Raw genomic sequence first — 24,962 nt, forward strand, 5'->3', positions numbered from 1 at the left:
GACGAGCTGCCTGGCGGCGCGGGCGGGGCGGGGCGGGGCGGCGGCCCTTTGTGCTCCCACAATGCACCAGCGGCTCCTCCGCGGGAAACAAAAATGGCGAGGGGCTGCGCCGCGGCTGGGCTGGCCCTGAGGCGGCTCTGAGCCTTCCCCCGCCCTTCCGTCCGCCAGGGCCGCAGCTCGGGGGGGGTCCCGCCGCGCACCGAGGGCCCGGGCCGCCGGGGGGAGGCCGCTGCCGCGCTCGGCGATTTCCCTGTATGAGGCGGTTGGCACCACTGGGGGGACCGAATGAGGTGAGGGGGGAGGAGGAGGAAGGAGGGGCGGCGGGGGAGGGAAGGAAGCGAAGGAAGGGCTGGGAAGGGGGCGGCAGCTCGGGCCCCGCAGCGCCCCCCCGGCGCCCCCATCCCCGCCCCGAGGGCTGAGGGGGCCCGGGGAGTTCAGCGGGGCCGCAACAAAGGGAAGGGGGCGGCGGGCGGGGGCCTCGCACGGGCTGTGCTCTGTCTTTTTATTTTTTCCTCCCTCTCGGTCCGTGGGCATTGGCCGAAATGGCTACGTTCGCTCACGTGTGAAGGGAGCGACACAAAAGAGGCGGTGGCGGTGCTCGCTGGTAACTTCGGGTTGGTTTTTGCGGTGCCTCACCTCCAGCTCTGTCAGCAGCGCGGCCGGCAGGCTGAGCAGCGTGCCCTCCCAGCCCGTGAAACACGGCCCCCGGGCTGCCTCGGGGAGCTGCCCCGAGAACGCCTTGTCTCTGCTTCCCTGCTCGAGTGCCGTAGGGAGAAAGGGTCGGTGCTCCTGGTAGTCGGGGAGAACAATACGGCTCCGGGCGGCGGCGGGACAGCAGGGGCCGTCACCCCACAGAGCATCTGGGTGCTGCGTGCAGGAGGAGGCCTCGGCGTGCAAGGAAGGGCCTGCTGGGGAGGCAGTGTAGCGTTCTGCTTGCTCCGTGGGTTTCTGGTGGTTGGGCCCAGCTCGTTAATAAGAGGCCATACACAGTGATGGATAATCGCATGATTTTTTTTCCTGGTTTACAATGTAAGGGAACGTGATAAATGTCTTGTGTTTAAGCTGGCAAAAGCATGGAATAGTAAGAAAACAGGTTCCCTGATTTTTGTTGTCTATAATCAGGTTGCTAAAAGCTAACAACCTAATGTTTGTCCCTCTTCTGAGAGCTCAAATTACAAATCTATTGGAAGAAGAGAAGAAGCGTAGTTAACAATAGTATTGGGAAAGAGGTTAATACACTTAGTTTCTTCTTAAGAGAAAAGAGAACAAGGGGGTACAAAGATTGAAAGTAAAATGTAAGAAAGTGAATAATAAAGTAGTGAGAGAGAAGGATGGCTCTTTGCAAGGAGCTACAAGCTAGTGAAATGTGCATCTACAGTGAGAGTTTAACAGTAATGCTTTCTGCAGTTAACTCACATTTTGTCAGTTATGTGAAAGACAATTCTTAGAGAAACCACATATGTACTCCAGGACGAATTCTTAAAAAGTGTCAGTTGGTTCTAAAAGTTGGCTTGGTATAGTTGGTTAGCAGTTGAGGTGTGTGTATAGATTCTAACTAGTTGAAGGTGATACACGTGGCTAGTTAGTATCAAGACTGAACTCAGATATGCTTGTTCTTCACTGCATTAGGAGATCAGGTGAAGTATGAGAAAAGCTGCTGTAACAAGTAGCCATAGTTCATTTGCTATTAGGCAGTGGGCATCTGTATTTCCTGGAGATAGGTGTGAATAAAGATAGTACCTGAGACACTTCAAGTTGCTTTAAAGCACGTTTTGCACAACTAACGTGGGGAGTAGAGGAAGAAGTTTGTATGGAAGAAACAAGTAAGTGAAAGCCAGAATGAATTCTTAGTTTTTGATAGTACTTTTTGTGTGACTGCCTCTGAGCTTGCTGCAGTTGGTTTAACCTTTTTTACAGACCTTCCTTGCAGGAAATGGAGGGGATGTATCTTTGAGTAAAGCACAATAGGAGAAGAATTATAAAACCACAGGTATTGCTGGAAGGTCTCCGGGCAGGGTGATACCTGTTAGTGGAAGTACTGAAACCAGTTTAATTTGTACCTTAAACAACCTTTGTTTCGAGCTGGTGGCTTCTTCCTAGAAGGTAGAATCTCTATTGTTGAGTGAAGTCGAGAGGCTTGATTTTCTATGAGAGATGATAACTAGTGATGGGTGTTCCTGTTGAGTCTGGGCATATTTTGTTCACTAACTAAAATACCCGGGGATAATACTTTATTTTTTATGTTTTAGTTAGATTTATTTCTGAAAGGTTTCTTACAAGAACTGACTTTTATGAGTGCTCCATGGTAATAAATTTAAAATAAGTCTATCTTCGTGAGTTTTGATCACCTGTGATTTTTTTTTTCCCTCCAGTGCAAGTCAGTGTGTTGTCTGTAATCTTTACAGCCTGGGTGCCTGCTCATTTTATACTCCCTTAGGTGCGCTGCTGGGCATGCTGTATTTGGATACTGTGGAAACCCAAAAGGCAGTTGTTATGTTCAAGGGGGGGCTAAGTATATATTTAAGGGAAGATCTGATTTGAGAACCTGATACTCTTCTCTCCTTAATGCTACCTTCTTCCTCTTTGTGTATAAACACATGATCAGTCCCAAAACAAATGGCTTTTACAGAACAAATGGGGTGGTACAGGACTACCCCACCCGACCTCCTAAGGTACTACAATATGCAGGGAAATATGTTCTTCCTTAATGAAGACCTAAGGACTAATACTTTAACTTTACATGTCAAACAGAATTAAAATACCTCTAGTTGTTTCTTGAAGAAGGACTCGATCAAATAAAACCAAAATCAGAAATGTTTATGTTGTTATAGGGCTAGGCAGCTGCTGGGATAAATGCATTCTTCCTTTTCATGGTATGAATCGGTCCTATTAAGGAGAGTCATACTTCATAAGATCAGAAGATGATTTGGGTCATAAGGGATCTTGGGAAGTCCCCAGTTCTGCTTAGTGCATCTTCAGCCACCAGGCCAGGTTGTTCAACGACTTATCCAGTCAGCCCTTGAAAGCCTCCAGTGATGGAGGCCACACAATCTCCCTAGGCCTCTGTTTCACTGCTAAACTGTCTTTATGGGGGGAAAATTTCTCCCCTATATTCATCAGAACATCTTTCTTCCACTTACATACATGAAGTCTTGTCTTTCTGCCATGTGCTACTGTGAAGAGGCTAATTCCATCTTGCTGATCCTCTCATAGGCTGCTGTTAGGTCTCTCTGAAGCCATTTCTTCTGCAGGCCAAATAAGTCCAGCTCTTTCAGCCTCTTCTAACAGGCCAAGTGCTCCAGTCTTTGGCCGTCTTGGTAGCCCTACAGCAAACGCATGCTAGTTTTGTATCTTATTTTGCACTGGGAAACCCCAAATGCAATATCCTTCATGCTCTCAGAGTTCTGAGTAGAAGGAACAGTCACTTCCCTTCAATCTTCTGGCCAAGCTTTGTTCTAGTGCTCAGTTCATGGACTCAGCTGCTCATCAGCTGAATTGGCTTATGCCTCTTCTAGTTCTTAGTACCACATTTTTGGAAAAAGGCAGAACTTAGTACTTTTATCAAATAATGTAACGGATATACTTTTGAAAAGGACAGAAATACTTAAAAAAAAAAAAAACAACTAGTGAAAAGATGTTCTGTCATTAGCATAAAATTATTGAAAGTGTCTAACCATACAGAGTAATTTGGAGTGAAAATCATAGCCAAAATGATGGTAAGTCTTCTTCAAATGATTAAAAAAAACACATTCGCCCTATTGGGATAGCAATGTAAGTAATGTATTGCATGGAAATCACTTCTGATGATGATGAATACTATTACGTTAAACCTGAGTAGTGCTGGGAAGTAAACAAGGTAAAATTTCTCATCTTGCTACCATGGAGCAGCTCATCTAGAAAGTGGGTGCCCTGAAACCTTCATGCCTGAATCTTCACGCTTTAAATGATACTTTAACCTCCCCACCCTTGATGGATTTGTTTAGCATGGCTTGCTTGCGTGGTCTTCGAATGGGCTTGCCGCGCATGTTTAAATAAGAATGTGAACTTGACTCGTATGGAACTGTGGGACCAGATGGGCTGCTTTCAGGAGCATGCAGGTAACTGATGTTCTTGTGGAGCTGCTTTTTATCATCTGAGGTAGTGGAGAACAGAGATAGTCAGCGATGACTAGAGATAGCAAATGTTAAACCCATCTTCAGAACAGGCCAAAATGTCAACCCAGGAACCACAGGCTGGTTAGCCTCACTTGGGTTAGTGGAACAATTTTGAGAATGTTTTTCTTTTCCCACAACCATTGCTATTTGTTTTTCTAGGTTGAGGTATGCCCAGGTTAGATTCCGATTATCCTTTTTTCCTGCGCATTAGTGATGTGGCTTAGGCTTTTCATCATACCAGAACATAAAATAGTGTGAAGGTAAGGTGCTAAAAGTACACCTTGTATGTGTTCTGTGACACAGCACGTTGGAAGTGGCTCCATGAATCAGTACAAAAGGACAGACTATGTTTAGACATGTATTGGAGCTTCTGCTTATAAGTATACCAACTTCCTAATATAATGTGTTTCCGTATGATTGGAACAGTGACTACTGCAACAAATTTGCCACTATCACAAGCAAAGTGAACTTCCTAGGTTTTTTGGATCAAACTGATTGTATGTTTGGATTTGGGGCAAGTGTGGGAAGTATCCTACTACATCTGTCTTTGCTCATGGCCCAGCAGAATCTTTTTGTTTGGGGGAAGGGGTTTCGCTGCCACAGCGAGTTAGTATTTTGGGTTGGAACTAGATCATCTTCAAGGTCCCTTCCAGCCAGAGCCATTCTATGATTCTAATATTGTTCAGCATTAGATCTGATAAATGGGAGAGATGGTGCAAGGAAGGGAGAAGAAACATGCAGTTGCAAGCTAGCAGCTGCATTGGAAGCATGGCTTTGGACTTGGTTATGCAGTGTTGGGTAAATGAGCTAAGACTGTGGCTCCCAGAAGAGATTAATTCCCCTTTTCTGCCACCCTCTGGCTTTGAGGTCTTGCTGCTTACCTGCTGTTCACCTGTCTAGCCACCTTTGCGAGGTGCTTGAACTTGTTTAACGTATCAGAAAAATAATCCACAATAAGGGGGGAGAAAATGGATAGGAAGCTTATGGAGAAGTCAGCCTGTTATCCCAGAGCTGGTGGGAGGGGAGCAAGCTGCTGTGTTGGATCAGTCATATGAAACTGTACTGTTTGGTGTGTTCCCAGTCTTTGTTAGGCTCTCCCCTCTGCTCCCCCTCTGGTCCCTGTGAGATGCTAACTGTCCTGTGTTAAAGAGCAGAACAGACCACTGGCATTTTACAACCCTTATTCATAGCTGAGGGTGTGTTCCGTTTTTTTAAAGGTTAATGGAAGCATACATTTCATCTAATTCTAGACACAACAGTTGAAACTGAAAGGGTGAAGCTACTTCTGATCAGAACATAAAATTATTATCTCTATTATAAGAGAGGAAGGTCTAGTGAATGAACTTGTGTGATATCGCCTTTTCCAGTTTTGAGGCAGCTTTGGGATCTATGAGTTGTCTCAGTAGGATGCAGTGTGTATATACAAGTAAATATTAAAAATGTGTGCCATTTCCAGACTGAGTTCCTTCTAAACCTGCTGGACTATCCAAGCTTGGCTTCCCTTCAGTGTGGCTTGTATATACTGGGAATAAACAAATTACCTCCAGGTCCTCCTTCTGTAAGTTCTCAGTGAATTAAAAGTTTCTGTTAATGTTTTGGATGCTTAATTGCTAACAATGTTTTTGAATTGTTTTTCAAAACCTGGGCTCATAGGGTAGCGATCACCTCTAACCGTGAATGGTGAAGTATTTGTGTATCACGCAGTCCTTCTGAAACAAGCTTCTTGAAATTGCCTGGGCTGTCAGCGAGATGCTCTGTGCTCAGTGGTATGCTCTGGCAGTGCCAGCTGAGGGAGTTCCTGTCCCAAGCTGCTTGTTTGCTTGTGCTCTCTTTTGCTGATAAACCATTCTGTGAAACTAACCAGTGAACTGCGCTGCCTGGAGAAACAACTGGAGAGTTCTTCCTAACAGCAGTGCTTCAGAGCAGCTGTTGAAACTGAAAAAGTACAGAAGTATGAGTGACCTACCCTGGTACTTGGAAACAAGAGGGTGAATGCTGCCATCCTCTTCCCATCTTTTCTCCCTGGCTTCCCTATGTCTTCTTATAGGGCTTTTGGGGAGAAATGGGAGTCAGAGGCGCTGCATGAACATTCACTTTCTAATGTCCAGTAAAGATACCTGGCAAGTTCTAATTTTCATTTTAGTAGATACAATGCTATGAATAGGGTGTCATGGTTCAGTCCGCTTACTGAACCAGATTTTTGGGTAGCTTACTTTCTGAGGGAATTTGCCATTCCAGTTGACAAAGAATGACAGTGACCTGCTCCTACTGCAGCATGTTACTGTAACTTAATTCATTAAGTAGATGAGTAGAAAGGCTTCTGCTTGTCTTGCTTGAGAATATCTATGGTTATGATCAAGACCCTGAGGTGAAAAAATGAGTGTTCTCAGTACTTCATGAGATTACCTTATGAAGGAATGGTCAAAGTGCATTTCCTATTTTGAAGCATATTTCAACATGCAGACTGAATTCCCCTACTAGTGAAGAATTGCATGGGTACGTAAGTACTTTCTTTGGACTTTAAGTGCTTGAATAAGAGTAGAGCCACAGCATATAAACAGTATTGAATAAAAGATATAAAGCTTAATACATGCTTAAGTTGGACATTCTGTATGACATGCAACATAGCTCAGTTGTGCAAGTTAAATGAGATAAAGTAAGTTTTTTATATTAGATGCATTTTTTGGGGCGGGGGAGAAGTAAGACATTGAACATTGTGCAGTGAGAAGTGCTAGAAGGGAAATCTTAAGATGGTGAGTAAATTGTTACTTAAATGTTACTGATTTTATTGGTAATCCTATAAATTGGTGGGAAGATGCTATGGAGGTAGCATTAGGGAAGACCTGAAAGCAAGTTCCTTAAAAATGTGGAACACTTAGATCAATTTCAAAATGGCAAGGAATTAATGTAACTTGCATTTTCATTTAACATCCTATAAAAATTGATTTTAATGGTTAGTGTAACTTTCTGGTAATGGTTTGTTAATTAAAATCAACCAGTTAAAACAGTGGCTGTTCCCACTTGATCTCCGTTAAAACACTGAGGACATGTTTCACTGAGGAGGAATTTCTGATCCACGTGGAAAGCAACTGCTAAGCTTAACAGCAACTGTCAGCCTGTTTTCCAACTAACCCTGTTTTCTGTCTACACATCAAGTTACACCCGAAACTGCCTCAGCAGGAGCTACTTCATGAGCTGTTCGGTCATCGCTTCAGCAGTGCTGTCTCCCATAGAGCGGTCAGTGTGGACAGGGGAGAGGTGACTGCTTCATTGGCTCAGACCTTTGTGGTGTGTGAGTCAAGATCCTTCGGTGTTTGAAGCATCTATTGTGAATTTAGGCTGTTGTACAAGGCCATGTATAGACTCCTTGTAGAAGTGCTCTGTACTAGGAAATGATGCACTAGGCACTTAAGTTAGTCACTGAAGTTATACTTTGGAATTATGGGACAAATTTTTCTGTACTAAAGAAGTCTTCACAAGCATATGATCATTTCTTTTGTAAAACTCAAAATATTGTGCTTGTTGATTTGCTTTTTTAATTGGAAATCTGTACTAGATTATATATAATAAATGACCTGACTGTCTTTTTGCTTACTGTGTCCAAGATCTTTCAGACCCTTTTCATATGCTGTTACAGAAGAGACACTGTTACTACTTTTCAGCCACTTTCTCTAGTCCTATAAATCAAACTGAATAAAAAGCTGGAAAGAACACCTTTGAATGTCTAGAAGAGTTGTTCTGTCAATACACGCATTAAACGGTTTCAAGGTACACTAGACTAGTCAATTTGCTTTGGGTGTTTTAGAATACCCACTGCATTGTATTGACCTAAATCAAGTTCATAGATGTGATGATGTAACTTGTAGTACCAGAATACTTTGATACTTCCTAATGATGATTCCTTCCCCCCCAAAAAAAAAGCAGTTTTTGGTTCACAGCTATTTCTAGGTTGTTTTGAACTAACCTTGCCTAACCTTTGGACATTGCTTGCTTTATGCCAGCTTGGGCATTTATGTAGTCAGAGGAGTTGGGAGAACTGAGGTTTTAATCTTCAACCTCAGGTTACTGGCTGACTTCAGACACACTTGTTTCAGAGCCTGTTTGGTACTTGGGTATGTAAATGCTTGTACAGATACAAAGGAGAGAATAGAAGGTGGCAGCAACAAATGTTAAGGGCTGACAGCATGTTTCAAAGGCTTTTCCAAAAACTAAAGCTAATGCACAAGAGAAGGGTTAAAATCTTGCAGTGATGTACAGAAGATGGTGAGTTCAAATGATGAAGTACTTTAAGGATATGAGTTTATTCAGAACAATGCAGAAGGTGCCTGGCCAAACAGAAGAACAACCTACTGAATAGCTGGGTAGTGAAATGACAAGTGAAATCCAGTGCAAAGAGAACATACAATGGGGAGAGAAACAGTAAGCTCTGGACTGACTGCAGTTAGAAAGAGAACCTGGAGCGTCTAATAGTTTGAAAATTTTTATGCAATGCCTGATGGCACTGTTGGGGGGAAAGACTGCAAATGTTATTCTTAAGAAGTAAAATGACCCAGGCTAACGGGCTAAGCTACAGCAATTGTCTTGTTATAAACTTATATTTTGAATGCTGCCTGCATCCTGGCTTCTTTATCAGAGGCTGTAGTATCATAGAATCATATCCTAGAATGACATGAACTAGATGGTCTTTAAGGTTCCTTCTAATTCCAACCCCCTGCCATGGGCAGGGACACCTTCCACTAGATCAGGTTGCCCAGGGCCCCATCCAGCTTGGTCTTGAACACCTCCAGAGATGGAGCATCTGCAGCTTCTCTGGGCAGCCTCTTCTAGTGCCTCACCACCCTTGTAGTAAAGAATTTCCCCCAACCTCTAATATAAATCTCCCCTCTTTTAGTTTAACACCATTCCCCATTGTCCTGTCATTATCTGCCTGAGCAAAGAGTTGCTCTCCATCTTATTTTGAATAAGCCCCTGAAAGTATTGAAAAGCTGCAATAAGGTCAAGCCTTCTCCAGGCTGGACATCCCCAGCTTTCTCAGCCTGTCCCAATAGGAGAGGTGCTCCAGCCCTCTGATCATTGTTGTGGCTTTCTCTGGACCTGCTCTAACAGCTCCATGTCTTCCTTGTGCTGGGCTGAGGGCCCCAGACCTGGACGCAGCACTCCAAGTAGGGCCTCGCAAGGGCAGAGCAGAAGGGAACAGTCACCTCCCTTGACCAGCTGGCTGCTCCTCTTTTGGTGCAGTAGGACTTGGGAAAAGCAGTGCTAACATTAAATAGCTTTCACGTGGGAAGCAGCAGAACTTATATTGCAGAATCATGAGGGGGGAAAAAAGAAATGGTGATTCTAGTAATTGTATAAGTTTGATTTTATGTGTGAAGAAAGGCTAAAGGACCTCACTTTTCCTTTCTTATTCTAACGTAGAAGTAAACTGTTTTACATTAGAAATGTAACATGTGGAAGTCATTCCTGTGCTGGAAACCTCTACAGCTACGTTTAGTGGCAAAACACGTTACAGTACTGGGTGTATCTGAGTTAACTTAGACCTTGAGTTAGCATAATGCTCAACCTACTGTTCCCCCATACACCATGTCTTACTACCCTGAGTAGCTAACTGCTGTGCACCACATTAACTGTAGACTGATGCTCTCACTCCTGGGGTAGTAGAATTGTCTTAGGACCCTTTTAGTTTCCTTGGAATTCTAGAACTCTGATAGTGTCTACAGTGATTCATATTTGCAGAAGCAATCCTCCATTGAATGTTTTGATGTATTCTCTGATGCTTCTGGTACCCTTATGAAGAGATTGAGCAGAAAAGTTGTTTGAGTGTCCCCATCCCTATTTATGTTAGCGTCATAGAAGATTCTTCTTTTATACAAACTTGTCTCTTTCAAATTTGTGGAGTCTCTGCAACAGAGTCTGAAAATACGACCAGCTTCTTAGGTAACTGAAGTTCTGGAGGTAGCTAAGTGAATTCTATCGGTAAATCATTAATATCTAAAATAACAGTTTTCTTACTTTACTATAGTTTTGTTTACATTTTCTCTTGCTTCTCTTCTTTCAGAGACTCTACAGCGGTGGGTAATTCACTGGTCCATAAGCGGTCTCCTTTACGTCGAAGCCATAAGACCTCAGCATCCTTGACCAAGCTGTCATTACGTGATGGGCAGAAAGCCAAAAAGCCACTGTGTAAATTTGAAGAAGGTCAGGATGTCCTAGCTAGATGGTCAGATGGCTTGTTTTATCTTGGAACTATCAAAAAGGTAAACAGCTGTTTAACTTCAATAGAGTCTTACAGTATATGTTGGTTAAATAAGACAGCGTTATTGTTTCACGTACTTAAGATTAAATACTTCTACTTAGTCCTTTTACTCATGGCCTCCACTGTATTCATGTTTTTCAGATAAATAAACTGAAACAGAACTGCTTCATTATATTTGAAGACAGTTCCAAATCCTGGGTTCTCTGGAAGGACATACAAACAGGCAAGGACTTCAGTGAAGTGGTCATTGTTTGGTATTTTGTTTAGATTATTATATCTGTTAAAACGATTGTATTGTATGCTTGTTTCCTAAAGAGCAATATAGTTTTAATGTGACCCAGGGTCATGAATTACGCAAATTAAAAAACAAACAGAAAGCCTCACCTCTTTTCAAAAACTCTTTTCATCGAAGTTACTTTTTTGTTTGTTTGTTTTCCCATAACTATGTGCAGGAAGGGTAGAACACTTCTAAAAATAATCACGTTTGTGTTTATTTGGATGGGAATAGAGTATAATGCTGTCTTAACAGAAGACTCCAGGACCTCATTTACAGAGTTTGACTTCCTGTTGTTTTCAGTTGAAACAGCATAATGTAGAAAGAAACCAAAGACTGGAAGATCCTGCATTTGAATGGATTTTTCACGCTTAAAAATAGCACCATACTCTTTCACATAAGAAAGTATGGGGGTATTTAAGTATTGTAAAGAAATGTTCAATTATCAGGTGAGATGTCTGTTTTGTATTAACTTTGGTTTTTCAGATATTTTGGGACTAGCAAGTGCTTTAATAATCTAATGCTAGTAAAGCATGGATGAGAATTTCAGTTTCATCTGATTGTGTGAAAATCAGTTACTTTTACATGATGATGAAATAGTAATGGAAAGCTGATCTGTCTCCTGCTGATTCTTGATATTTAAACACTATTTGTGAAGAGGAAAAGCTTTGCATTCATAATAGCAAATGTTTTATTTCTGAGAAGATTTTAAATTTTTTTGTATGGCACTAATTTATGATCTTTGAGTCATTTATGGTAACAGTCAAATGTTAGTTCATGAGTATGATAACAAGTAGATTAAATAGCTTGTATTTTAATCCGTATTTTTACCCTGTTATGTGGTGTAACTGAAGCAAGATGTACTTTTTTTTTTCCAGTCTAAAAGCTAACATTTCTCTTAACCTCTACAGTTATTGTGTGCTTTTGTTTGCTTGCAGATATTTATAAGAAGTAATAACATGTTTCCTAAGTGTGTTGTAAATTTAAAATTTAAAGCACTTTGGGCAGATCTATTAAAAAGACATGCACTAAATTGTGCATTTAGTATTTATAGGAAGATGCAAACTGCTTTGAATAAAAAACATATCTGTCAATTGTCCAGATAGGATTTGTCGATGCATATTTTTCAGTCTGCTTTTATATTCTTTATTCAAATATTTAATTTTTGTTGTTTATATTGAGGAATCGTGGAATACATAGTCAATAGGCAATATATAGCCTATATCTATCCGGCAGCCTATGATAAGTGATGAAGATACTTAAAGTCTGTTCAGAATGTGTGAATTTATTTTTTGCTAGGGAGTTTGGCTCAATAGCAATCTGTTTCTACAATTCATGGATCTGTAACTCATTACCAAAAAAGCATATATGTGATGACAGTTCCAACTGCAGATGTAGTCTGGAGGGGGAAAAATCATACCTTTGTCTTTTTCTAGGAGCCACTGAAAGTGGGGAAATGGTCTGTACAATATGTCAGGAAGAGTATTCAGAAGCACCGAATGAAATGGTTATATGTGATAAATGTGGGCAAGGTAACTAGATTTTTTTTCCTATTTCCTGCATTTTAAAAGGCATTTGTTTCATGGAGGAGGATATTTACATGGCTATCACTGATTGCTCAACTAATCTTAAGTTTTGTAGCTCTTAGAGGCTATTAAAAATTCAGTGAATAATTATAATACATGTTAAAGTAACTAACACCTCTTCTGTAAGTAAAGCTACTTTTTTACTGAGAAAATTTAAAGGAGCATTTTGAATGTTACTGTTTTTTGATCAGAGTTTTGGCACTTGGCAAAGGATAATGTGTTATAGTTGGATTAAAATTATATGTAGTTATTTTTCTTTTGCCTTTTTTTTATGTTGGTTAATCACACTTAATATAGGTTATCATCAGCTGTGTCACACACCAAATATTGATTCCAGTGTGATTGATTCAGATGATAAATGGCTCTGTCGACAGTGTGTTTTTGCAACAACAACAAAGGTATGTTCCTAGAAAAAACTCTTCTTAATATTCCCAAATTGCTCGCATAACTTGTTTGAATTTGAAACCAGCAAATAATACAGCATTTTTTCAGCAACTTCTCTTGTTAACTTTGATCTGGATGAAAAAGTTCTGTATTTTGGGAATTAATCTTTATTTTAGAGATAGATGACATTCCTTTTTCATTTCATTTTTTGAAAATATGCTGGTATATTAAGGCATAAGGATAGGTGAAAGCACTTTATTTGATTATAGACAAACTTTTGTAACTTTCAAATTAAAGGATTTGAAAGTTTCAGGAATGTATGATTACTTTTGTAAACTAGTGTATTTATTTTGGCTCAGAGAGGTGGTGCGCTTAAGAAAGGACCAAATGCCAAAGCACTGCAAGTCATGAAACAAACATTACCATATAACGCAACAGACCTTGAATGGGACGCAGGCCATAAAACCAATGTCCAGCAGTGCTACTGCTATTGTGGAGGACCTGGAGAGTAAGTAAACAGATAACTATGCAAGCACTTTTCTCCATAATAAAGCTGCAAACTTTGACCCTGATCCTGTAGACTTTTACTTGTTACATTGGCTGTTTCTGTTGTATATAGGTATTAAAGTTGATGTGGAGTGGAATTTTTAATTACTCATACTGTTATTTTAAAAATATCTCCTGGGAAATATATTATTAATGTCTTTCATTGTCCCATTCAATTTGTTTTAATTTTGTCATGTGACAGAAAATAAAACAAGCCCCTTCTACAACAAACAGTAATATAATTTTGTTGCATTTCTATTGTTCTATGCTTGAGGTCAGATGGAGTTATTCCTGATCTTGCAGTTGTAGACAACGTTTTTCTGATGTTAACACACCTGTCATTAGTCAGAAATGTAAATGTATCTGGACATCAGTTTATTAAATACAGTTAGAATAAACAGCTGTATTTATTGTGAAGTTCTTTGGGTATTTTTTGAAAGACAAGCTTATAAAACATAACTTAAGTTTGTGTATATATAAACAGTGACACGCTGAAAAAAGGAGTATTTTGTTGCTTTTATTGTCTAGATTTGCACAGGTGCTACACTCTCTTTGTTCATGTGAGTAAAGTTATGTTGAATTGTTCCCTTACATCAGGGTCAGAATTAATATAAGGTAGGATACCAGGAGGTAGGATTCTGTCTGATTCTACTTCAACATGATGCCCTGTATTGTAGCTATTACCATAAGCGGCTGGCTCTTTTTTCTCTTAACGGCATTATAGAGTCCTTCCTTGGTTCTTCCATTTCCAAGGAGTGAGGACATCTAAGCAGATAGAAATGAATACTGTGGTGTCTGCATGGATTAGTGAATGAGTAAAGTAGCACTGAAGATTTGAAGTCAAGGCAAGTCAGAGTCCCACAAAGAAGTAAAGCTTTTGGGGTTGGAACTAGGTGATCTTTAACGTCCCTTCCAACCCGAGCCATTCTATGATTGATTTTGAGTTTATACTCACATAGCAGAACTTTGAGAATTTTGCAGACTTACAAAAATGTAACTTTCAAATTTGCATGGTTCATTTTCTCAAGGGAGAAGGTGGAAAAAGGCCAAAAAAAAAAAGAAAGAGCCTAAACTGGGGCTCAGTTTGAGGATTCAAATAGTTGAACTCTCAGAACAAATGTTTGTGACGTATGCGACTGTTGTTGCTTTAGAAAATGACGAGGAAGCTAATCCAGTATGTGAGAAGGCATTTAAATGTTAAATGGATTTCTTTAATTCTTATGATCAAGAATTAAAAGGTCAGAGGAAATTCAATTTTATTTTTTTTAAATAACTCAATTCTTTTTTTTTTTTAATTATTATTTAGGCCTCTTCTAGTCAGACTTTTCTACTAATGGTTCATTGTGAAACTGTGTTACTGAAACATTCATATTCATATTTCAGTAACACGGGTGACTTTTATAAATAGTGAAAGTTTGGGTCAGAAGATCCCTTGCTATTTAATTTAAATTGAAATGGTTCTTTGTTACATTTAACATGTCTTGTTTTTCTTTCTGTTGGTGAAGCTGGTATTTAAAGATGTTGCAGTGCTGCAAATGTAAGCAGTGGTTCCATGAGGCTTGCGTGCAGTGCCTCCAAAAGCCCATGCTTTTTGGTGATAGGTAAGAAACTTGAACTATACTTTACGGTTGTCTTTATTTAAAATGTGGAGGGAGTATGTCATAGGTGAGCTTTTATTAAGGCATCTGTAATACATCAGTATTTTCCAAAAGCATTGTGGTGAGTTTAACATAGAAGATTATAGAAAATAAAAGATGTGTTCAGGTGCCGAGAAAATGGACTTTGTCATCTCTGTTTAAAAAGGAAAAAAAGGAGGCAGAGAAGATGTAATCAATGGATAGTTGACTTTAAACTGTTATTGATTTGACTTTTTGTGGAGATCCATTATACAATAGGCTATTGGGAGATCAGAAGTGTTAAAGCAGAACACTTTAGTGGGCCTGTAGTCTAGATATGGGCTTTCAAGTTCTCACTGTCTAGGTGAATAATCTCACATATGCAATAGGCACTATGCTTTGATGTAGGCTGTCAGCGTGTGTGCTGTAGGGAAGACCTAGAAACAGTGTGAAAATCGACCATTAGTGGAACAGGGTAAATAAAATGTTTTTCCAACTGTTTCCCTTGTTCCATTGTCTGTAGTGCATCAGTGCTCCTGTCTCCATCCAGCTCGCCTGAGTAACACCAGCTCTTTTCCAGCTGAAAAGAAACTATTGAAACTATTGAAACTATTTGAAACTATTAGTACGGGAAACTGGAGAAACAGGAGGGATAGTTAGATGACAACTCTTTACATCCTCTGTTCATGTGTGATGAGTGGAGAAGAGCGCTTGTCTGTGCTTTCCTTTTAAAAGGAATTTGGAGTATTTGGAGCAGATAAGAGAGAGAATTTGAGAAAGTAATCAAGGAGCATCTCATTACGTTTTCTTCTACCCCTCAGTTGTACTGAAATGTTTGTGTGAGGGAACCAAACTAAGACCTAGGAAATGCTCCTTTAAACACATGCTTACCCTTTTGCACAGGCTTCTTCACTTGATTGAATGGAATGGGGACACTGGGGAACATCTTTACCAATATAGTCACAGGTTGAGGGAGCTAACTTTGAAGACATGGAGCATAAAATTTACATAGTAGGGATAGCTGTGTTAGGTAGAAGACAGGGTGCATCGTAGAAGCTGATGGTGGTGGATGAAAGGACTATCAAATGCTGTATGGCTGGGTTTCTAGACTGCTTGCTTTTCATTTTTCCCCAATCTGTCTTAAAAAAAAAAAAGCAAGTGAAGAGTCTTGTCAAGAACGATGAGGTGGTAGCTCATAATAAGTAATATGTTAAAATATTTTTTTTGTGTGTGCTTCTATACAGACACCTACCACCTAGTCACACGTATATATACATGTGTATATATTTTTAGGTTTTATACGTTCATTTGCTCAGTTTGCAGTTCTGGACCAGAATACCTCAAGCGTTTACCCTTGAGATGGTAAGTGAAAGTTTAAAACAAACCAGGAAGGTGAGTTGTGTACATAGTGTGCTTTTTTTGGTTTTGTTTGTTTTTTGTTTTTTTGTCTCATTAAAAAAAAAAAAAAAAGGAAATTCACGTGCTGTCTTGAGTTGTTGTTTCCTGGATTGTTCTTGTATGAACCGGAACAGTTTTCCTTTCAAAGTGTATGCATAAATGCATGCACATATTTGCAATTGCGTTCACTTAGGATTTATTCCTGGAATTTTTCAGTAAATTTGCAAATAAATACTTGTTTGTGTATGTGAAGTTTGAGATACCTAAACAAAAGTCCTTTTTGCAGGTTTAGAGTCTTGTTGTTAGATGAGCCAAAGGTACAGAGTACAATAGTAAGCATCTTGACACATTTTATAGTAGTTTCCCTGATGAGATTTAATATCTAGTTCTAGTTTAATATCTAGTATCTAAGTTCTAGTTTGAAGTCTTTTAACTGTAGCTTGTATTAGAAATAATATCCAGTTTAATGGATATATATGCTAACAAATATAAGGTGGAAATGACCTTGTTAAATGTTAATTCATGATAATACTTGTATAAATTTAGAATTATTTAAATGTAATGTGGTTTAAACCAGTTTTGGAGTTTAAAAGAACATCATGAGAATGAGGTGAGGCAGAAATGAAAGTACAATTCAAAGCTGAAGCAGTCACATTGGGAAGAAAAAGGGTAGGAGATTTCATAATGTTGTTTCCTGGACTGAGCGTTTTAAGTTATGCTTTGTGTTTGGCTAACTATATTGTGCTAATCTTTTCTCCTAAATTATTTCAAAGAAAAGCAGTTGGGGAAAACCTTTTGTGTTGTTTTTGATTCAAATATTTCTGAATTCTAGGGTAGATATAGCACATCTATGCCTTTACAACCTAAGTGTTATTCATAAGAAGAAATACTTTGATTCGGAGCTTGAACTCATGGCATACATTAATGAAAACTGGGATAGATTGCATCCTGGTGAGGTAAGTAGTTAGAATACTTTCCCCCCCCCCCCCTCACTCCTGAGTCCTGAAAGTCAGTGGGAGTTTAGGGACCTATGAACTGCTTTATGGAGCATATTAAATCTATTATTGCCATAAAATCTGGTAATTCAAATGATGAGAAGATCATGTTCAATTTCCTTGCAAAAATTGGATGTTCAAGTAGTGTATGTTTTTCTGAGCTATGGAATTTCTAAAGTGACCCACTGAACTATTAGTTTGTTGTTTGTATGGCAACTTTATTTTTATACTCAACTGTTTATTCTGTGGCATACATGTTTTACTTTTCTTTTCTTTTGTAACTGTCTCATAGTTCTTCGATATTTTCATGTGTGCAGACCAGAAAATGTAGAAAATATAGAACTGAATGCAGAGTATATTTAGCATGAAGTCTCTTAGGTGTAAAATCTGACAAATTATTATAAAGAAACATTTATTCTTTCCTCCCTCTTCCAAGCACGAGTGGTCAATTCATCTGCCAGTCTAAAGACTTCGATCTTTTCCATCCATTTGACTCACTAAACAGTTATCTTACGGGAGGGGAGATTGAAAATTAGAAAACTCACCTCTTTAAGTGGTACTTTTAATTTCTTAACCAATGCTTCTATACCTCCATTGAAACTTCAGTCACAAGGCTACATTTTTTGATGGACTAGATTTTGAGTAACTGTGTAAAAGCTGTAAGGAAATCTTCAAGACTGTTTATGCTGATAATCTTCTAAATATCTCTCATGAAGTTGGGAAAAATTGTATCCTGAAAAATTTGAGGCAAGTTTTTTTGTTAATCTGGTTTCTTTATTGAGCAAAAATTAGTTGCAGAAAGAATAACATATACAGTACTGATGGTATGAGTTTTCTAACAGTGACAAGCTAAGAATATTACAAAAATGACATATTTCTCTAGCTGGTTAGAGTTGAATAAGAGATAAAGCTTTTTATTATTGATAAGCTAGGATTAATTGGTGGAATTATGAGAGCTCTGAAGTCAGTATTTTTATCATGTTACTACTTATGATACAATAAAAATATTGCAATTTTCTATAGCTAAGTGCTGCAGAGTTGCAAGACCTGTGGATAGCAGTGGATTGTACTGAATGCATATGGTAAAGATGCCTAAAAGCAGTTGTTACTTTGTGAAAAATCGGTCAAATTTCTCCCCTAACTTTGGTAGTCAAGTAGAATGACTGTGAATCTTTCCCTCTTGCCCTAAATTATATTAAAAGATTGTTGTGCGTTTTTGAGTTTATATTTAGCTTTTAGAAATGCTAAATGGGTTGAATGTGCTAGCTCTTCTGTTTGGTCACCATTTTATTCTTTAGAAAGTGTCTGAGGGCTTTTTTTGAGCTGCAGGTGTTGTACAGTCTCCTGTAGTATCCATACTGAAAGTGAAACTTTATCAACTGTTCATCAGTTCTATAATTGAAGATAAATTAACTGCAGATCCAGTTGGGTATAAATTCTGGAGCATTTTGTCATGACAGCTGAAAATATGGTAGCTTCATGGCTACTTTAAAAAATAGCTGTCTAAATACAAAAATAATCTTGTAAACTCTATTACATGAATGTTATGTCCACTTTATAGTCACCAGTGCAGGCAAAAAATGGGAATTAGGTCCAGTAGCAGGATTTTGGTTAAAATAAACAACAATAAAATAGTTAAGTTTTTGTGCCAATGTAGTTGTACTCTGCTTGCAATCTCAATTAGTTTGGAAATACTTAATGCTACTGAGGAACTCTTGTTAGCAGCCTTGGGAGGGCAGACTAGTATTACATTCTTTGAGTATACCAAAATACATTTAAGAGATGTTTTTCTTGTAATTCTTAAAAGTAAAAGGTAAATTATTTGGCCTGGGCTTAATTCTAATATAAATTCTGTGGATGTGAACTACAGAATGTATGGGGTAATGGGCTAATACCCTTTTGGGGTTAGGCAGTTTCCACAACTAATACCTTATAAATGTACTTCACATCCAAATCTATAATTTTAGTGACTCAAAGTAACTGGAATCTTTCTATTACTGAAGAATTCGTCAGGTTAAATGATTTCTTAATACTTCACAGCTGGCAGATACACCAAAATCTGAAAGATATGAGCATGTACTGGAGGCATTAAATGATTACAAGACCATGTAAGTTGTTGGTATTTTTTGTTCTAAACATTTGCAGTTTTATTGTTTGTAGTTTTCAGTCTCCTTTGCTCAGTCAACCTGATAATCACTCTGGCTGTGGATAATACTGACATATTGAATACTGTTTCTATTTCAAACTATAACATCCCATTCCTATTTGAGTGGAACACAGATTATGAGAAAGTTTTTAATTTCCATCCTCTTCTGAATTCTCATTCTGTATTTCAGACTGAGGATTGCAGTAGAGGAAGAGGGTGAATAAAATAGCATTAGGATGAGTATTACTATTTTACCATAGATTTGTTTTGCATGAACATATATATGTATTTGCATAATTTTTAATGTTGTTTTCCTTGGAGTCAGAATTCTAACAATTAACTTAAAATCATCTAGGTTTATGTCTGGAAAAGAAATAAAGAAAAAGAAGCATTTGTTTGGCTTGAGAATTCGTGTTCCTCCTGTGCCACCAAATGCTGCTTTAAAGGCTGAGAAAGAACCGGAAGGAACTTCTCATGAGTTCAAAATTAAAGGCAGAAAATCATCTAAACCAATTCCTGATGTGAGGTAAAATAATCCAAAGGTTTTAGCAATGTTATGGTAAACTGGAACTACTTGCAGTATATTTTGGTACCTATAAAAAAGTCCTTTTCATTGTTTAATGTACATTTATTTAAATAACTGTAAAGGTGGACTGCTATTTGTACACTTTGCAAATATTTTAAGTTTTAAATTGATTTAGCTGTATATTCTCCTTTAAGGTGATTATGAGAACAAGGTCTTCAAGATTATTAGTTTTCTATTATGATCCTTCTGAAAAAACTTGATATTTAGCAGTAAGAACAATACAAAGTATCTCATCTTTGCTGCCACTGGGGAGACAGTATCTCTTGCCTTTCTGGTGCGTTTATGCAATGATATTAACTGGATTTTTCAACAGAAAGTATGATGTGAAGCTGTATCTTATATCAGTATATCTCTTTTACCAAGTGTGATCATAAGAGTAAACGACATTTAACACGTGTCCATTCCTCTTCAACATTAGGGAATCCGTAATGTCACTAGAAAGATCTTGTATCCGTTGTATTATTCTAGAGACAAAATGTGTGGCTTTTACATGACAATTTTGGTTCACCAAAAGTTTATTTAGCACAATGTTTATTCATTGTCAAAGGAAAACATTTATTCACTGAAAACTATCTTCAATAATACAGAACAAAATATAAATTTTCTTCTAGGGAATTAAGTAATGGTATAGAAAGAAAGGGGAAAAAAAAATCAGTAGGTCGTCCACCTGGTCCCTATACAAGAAAAATGATTCACAAAACTCCAGAGTCGTCTCCTCTGGTAAGGTTTTGGATATATTTCTTTTCTTTTGCTGTAACTGGATTATAATTTTTGAAGAAAAATATAACCAGTTAATCTAAATTGTGATATCCTTCCCCATTTACCCTCAAACAAAACTGATAAGCTATTCAAACTTAATCTGAAATACTTTGTTTTTTTCCTTAGGATAACGAACCAGTTCCAGTGATAGAGAACCCAGCCTTGGAATTACCCTGCTCTGTTGGGTAAATTTAAAAACAAAACAAAACAAAAACCTCTGTAAAGCTATTCTAACAACATGTCATTTATTTGTTTGCTTCTGAAATGTCAGCTGAGTTTTTAATATAAGATTATTTTCATTACATGGCAACCCTTATCTTGCATACCAGGAGATCTGATGGAACTGCACATTCATCCAATACCTCAGATGTGGAATCCACAGGTGCTGCCAGTATGAAAGAAACTACCTCATCTAGCATTTCCAGACATTATAGGTAATTGTACAATTACTCTATCTGCTATAACGATTAAGAGATTTAATATATTCATTTTTAAAAAAGACTTTCAGAAGGAAATCTTCAGGGGAATGTTCAGGGGAACAGAAAGCAAGCGGTTCAGCAGTAGTTCACCTTTGATAAACAGAAGTTGTGGAAATAGTACAAGAGGTATCTTGCCAAAGCATAATGTTTAATGTTCTAAGTCTGGCTTCTTGAAAAGCAAGGTTGTGTTATGCTTTCAGTGAGTTTTGAACCTTCTGGCTAACTTTGACTAAATCTGAGCCAGGTAGTTCCAAAGAGATTGCATTTTAACAAGCTTCAAGAAGATGCTTGCTTGGATGAGAGAGAAACCTAGAATAGCAACTCACTTGTAGTAAGGCAGGCAATTTTCTAATCATCTGTATTCTAGACACTTCCAGTGCTGTGTGGCTCTTCTTTTCTGTCTTGTCTTTAATTGAAGTTTTGGCAAAGCGAAGCTAGAAGGTAAGGTGGGAGATTGAAAAAAGTTGTGAGGCAGTTATAGTAGCTGTGAAATAGAGATAAGGATATTTTGGAACTGGTCGGAGAAGGACTGAGGATATTACAAAGGGACCTAACACTGACGAAGTGGGAATTCACAGGGATTTGGTATAATGAGCTACTGAGATGCAGAGCTATAAATTGGCTGGGGGAATCTAAAGAAATAAGACAAAAAACTTTCTTCACAACACAGGTGTTTTTTGTACTAACTGCTGTTCTTTGGTAATGTAAAATGCATACTTAAATTACTTTTACAGAAAAGAAGTCAACTCCACAAACACTTTCTGAGCTTAATTTTCTAATAATGGTCAGAAAAGAACAGATATGTACCCCAGATTAATTTTAGCAGTTTTTGTTTTGGTAGGTTTCTGTACTCATGTAAAAGAACAGTAAGTATGCTGCAATTTTTTACAGTCTAATAGAGCATGAAGTATTTTTGGCACAGTCTTCATAAATAACTATGACCCACATTTATGACAATAAATTGCTACTTGAATTTTACTCTCTCGTGGTACATGATTCCTCAGTCTGTGTATTAGGTGGATGGATCCTCAGTCTATATTTTCTCCTGTCTTTCTGGTTCATGCTATTAAGTCCTTTCATAGGGATCTTTGTGTGCATTATTGCTACAAATAATCTGTCTTCAAAAACTCTTCTGCCTTACAGAATGCTGAAACAATTACGTAAAGACTTAAGTCACGTTCTTGTATTTTTGCAGTTCATTCCATTTTTTTTTATGTTAAAAATATGCCCTTTTTTCCTCATGATGTTACGTAACAGACTTGAACATCAAAGTAAGCATACTGTTTAATTTAGGACTTGTTTTAGAATATGGAAATTCTAGATGTAGGTTTTTACATAAGGTTTTATATGTTGGATAATTAATATTTGGATGATGGTTTATTCTTGGATAATGCCAGAAGCTCCTGTTTTCACTACCAGATAACAAATCTGTGTGAGTTTTCAATATACATATTTTCCTGGCCAAATACAACAAATCTTTGGAATGTCAAATGTGTACTATAAGAAATAGTCATGTAAAATAGATTTTTCAATTATTCATTCACATGTCCAAGTTTTAATTTGCTGAGATATATTCAGCTTGGGAAAAAAAGTATGCATATATTCCTTCTTCTGCTTACGGCCATCTAGTCCCAAACTCTTATAGTACAGCTTTTTTTTGTAATTGAGTGTGATACCTGTGTGAGAAAGCTGTATTTTTAATTTATAAATCTCAGCACATTTGGGGCAGATTCCTGTGAAGAAATTTGTTTTCATTTGGGATTCATCTGTATCAAAATACTTTCTTACCATAGCTAGGCATAAGCTAGTATCATTAGTTAAATTTGTACAATTTTTCTTATGTAAATCTTTGGCAAATGCCATGTTGGTTGTCACCTAACTAGTCATCATTACGTATAGATAACAACTACTATTATCACTGAAAGAATAGAGCAAAAGTTGTGATTTGAATTGTGCGGGAATAACTGATGATAAAAGATACATTTTGAATGTTTTTTTCTTAGAGTTAATGCTGGTGTATTTTTTTAATAGTTTATCTGACTCAAGAAAAAGGACTCGTACAGGAAGAACTTGGCCTGCTGCAATACCACATTTGAGAAGAAGAGGTCGCTTTCCACGAAAAGCACTCCAGACTCAAAATTCAGAAATTGTAAAAGATGATGAGAGCAAGGAAGATTACCAGTATGATGAACTCAATACAGAGATACTTAATAACTTAGCAGATCAGGAGTTACAGCTCAATCATCTAAAGAACTCAATTACTAGTTATTTTGGTGCAGCAGGTAGAATAGCTTGTGGTGAAAAATACCGTGTGTTGGCTCGTCGGGTGACACTTGATGGAAAGGTGCAGTATCTTGTGGAGTGGGAAGGAGCAACTGCATCCTGACTGTAGGACTGAACATTATGTTCACTGCACTGTCATCTGTAAGTACAGTTCATAACGCAGAGCCACGAGAGAAGCGTGTCTTTAAATGTTTCTAAAAACAAAACAAAAAACCAATTTAGCCTTAACATGTAATTGTTATCATTACAGCTCTTGTGATAAAGACTTATCTTTTTAAAATCTGATCTGAAACTTAAATTTTTTAATCTGAACATTGTTAGATTGTTTTAGGTTGGGATATTTTGGGTTACAATTGCTTAAAAATGTGCATGGTGTTTAAAAAAAAAAAAAAAAAGACATTTTCTAGAGAACATTCCATGGATACAGTTATTGTGATTTAGAGAAAATATTATGTAGATAGCACAAATCTTTGAAAAATTTTGGTTTGTTTTCTTACCCAAATGTTTGCAGAAATGTATTTCTATTTCAATACTTTCTAGATTTCATAAGTGCAGTGTATATAATGCCTACTGAAGACTGTAAAATACTGAAGTTTTCTTTCAAACAAAGTGTAAAAAAAAAAGGAAAAAAAATATATTGAGCCTGTAAATTGCTCTGTGACCAGACTTCATTGTCTTCTTAATATATTCTTTTGTGTGTGTGTGTGTGCGCGTGTGTGTGTATATACATATGTATATATGCACACACTTCCGTGTGTGTGTATATATATGTGTGATTGTGACCTATGCAATACAAATTATGGGATTGGTCAGCTTCTGAGTATACATCCCATAATTCTTTTTTCAGGAATAGTTGCCAGTATTTACACAGCAGCATTTCTTCTCAGGCTTATTGGGTGCTGTTGCTTTCTGTGTACTAAGGAAAAGTGTCAAACCAATGCAGCATGTTCTGGCAATGGGTGCAGTCATTTATGTTCATATGTCCTAGGTAATATATTCCATTATTTTTCATGTGACTTAACTATTAAAACCAATGCAGGATTTGAACATTTTAACTCTACTAAAAATAACATTTTTAAAGTTATTGTGGCACCTTGATTGTAACTTTTGTGTCCCAGTTATAAACTAAGTTGACAGGAAACGCACACAAGATTCCTACATACCTGTAGTTCGCAGTCATGTTTTGATAAAGGTAGTATGAACAAAGTGTGTTATTGCACAGGGTCAACAAACAGTATGTTGCAATTTGAAGTAACATTACTGGTTTTATTACAACATTACCTCTTTTGTTTTTATAAAATGTACCGAGTTTTAAATTGATAAGTTTATTTTACTTGTTTAAAAAAAAAGTCAGTCTCTTGCCAGTATTAAATGTTTTTTCTTTGTATGCTACTTTTAAAGGGGGGGGGTTAGCCAAAGAGTAAACAGAAGAATATTTTTACTTTGGTGGTTATTCACTGTACTACATAAGGCATCTTTTCTTCTATGATTACAGTTTAC

The 24,962-nt window shown here is 37.8% G+C and overlaps 1 protein-coding gene across 3 annotated transcripts; it reads left to right on the forward strand.

Moving 5' to 3' along the window:
• Positions 1–44: 44 nt before the first annotated feature.
• MTF2 (metal response element binding transcription factor 2) lies at positions 45–24,128 on the forward strand. Of its 3 annotated transcripts, XM_048067083.2 has the most exons (15): positions 49–290; positions 10,213–10,411; positions 10,552–10,633; positions 12,121–12,216; positions 12,568–12,668; positions 13,014–13,162; positions 14,706–14,801; positions 16,110–16,178; positions 17,047–17,170; positions 19,250–19,317; positions 19,711–19,881; positions 20,553–20,661; positions 20,827–20,885; positions 21,030–21,134; positions 23,211–24,128. In XM_048067083.2, the coding sequence occupies exons 1-15, from the start codon at positions 286–288 to the stop codon at positions 23,563–23,565; spliced, it is 1,788 nt and encodes a 595-aa protein (XP_047923040.1). In that variant the 5' UTR covers positions 49–285; the 3' UTR covers positions 23,566–24,128. The 3 variants fall into 3 exon arrangements, with proteins under 3 accessions (XP_066857694.1, XP_047923040.1, XP_013042065.1); XM_067001593.1 differs by lacking the exons at positions 21,030–21,134; positions 23,211–24,128 and adding an exon at positions 7,311–7,391 and having other exon boundaries at positions 45–290; positions 20,827–20,889; XM_013186611.3 differs by lacking the exons at positions 49–290; positions 10,213–10,411 and having other exon boundaries at positions 10,561–10,664.
• The last annotated feature ends 834 nt before the right edge of the window (positions 24,129–24,962 follow it).

Source organism: Anser cygnoides, chromosome 8 (assembly GCF_040182565.1).
Source record: "Anser cygnoides isolate HZ-2024a breed goose chromosome 8, Taihu_goose_T2T_genome, whole genome shotgun sequence".
In the NCBI taxonomy this organism is placed as follows: Eukaryota; Metazoa; Chordata; class Aves; order Anseriformes; family Anatidae; genus Anser; species Anser cygnoides.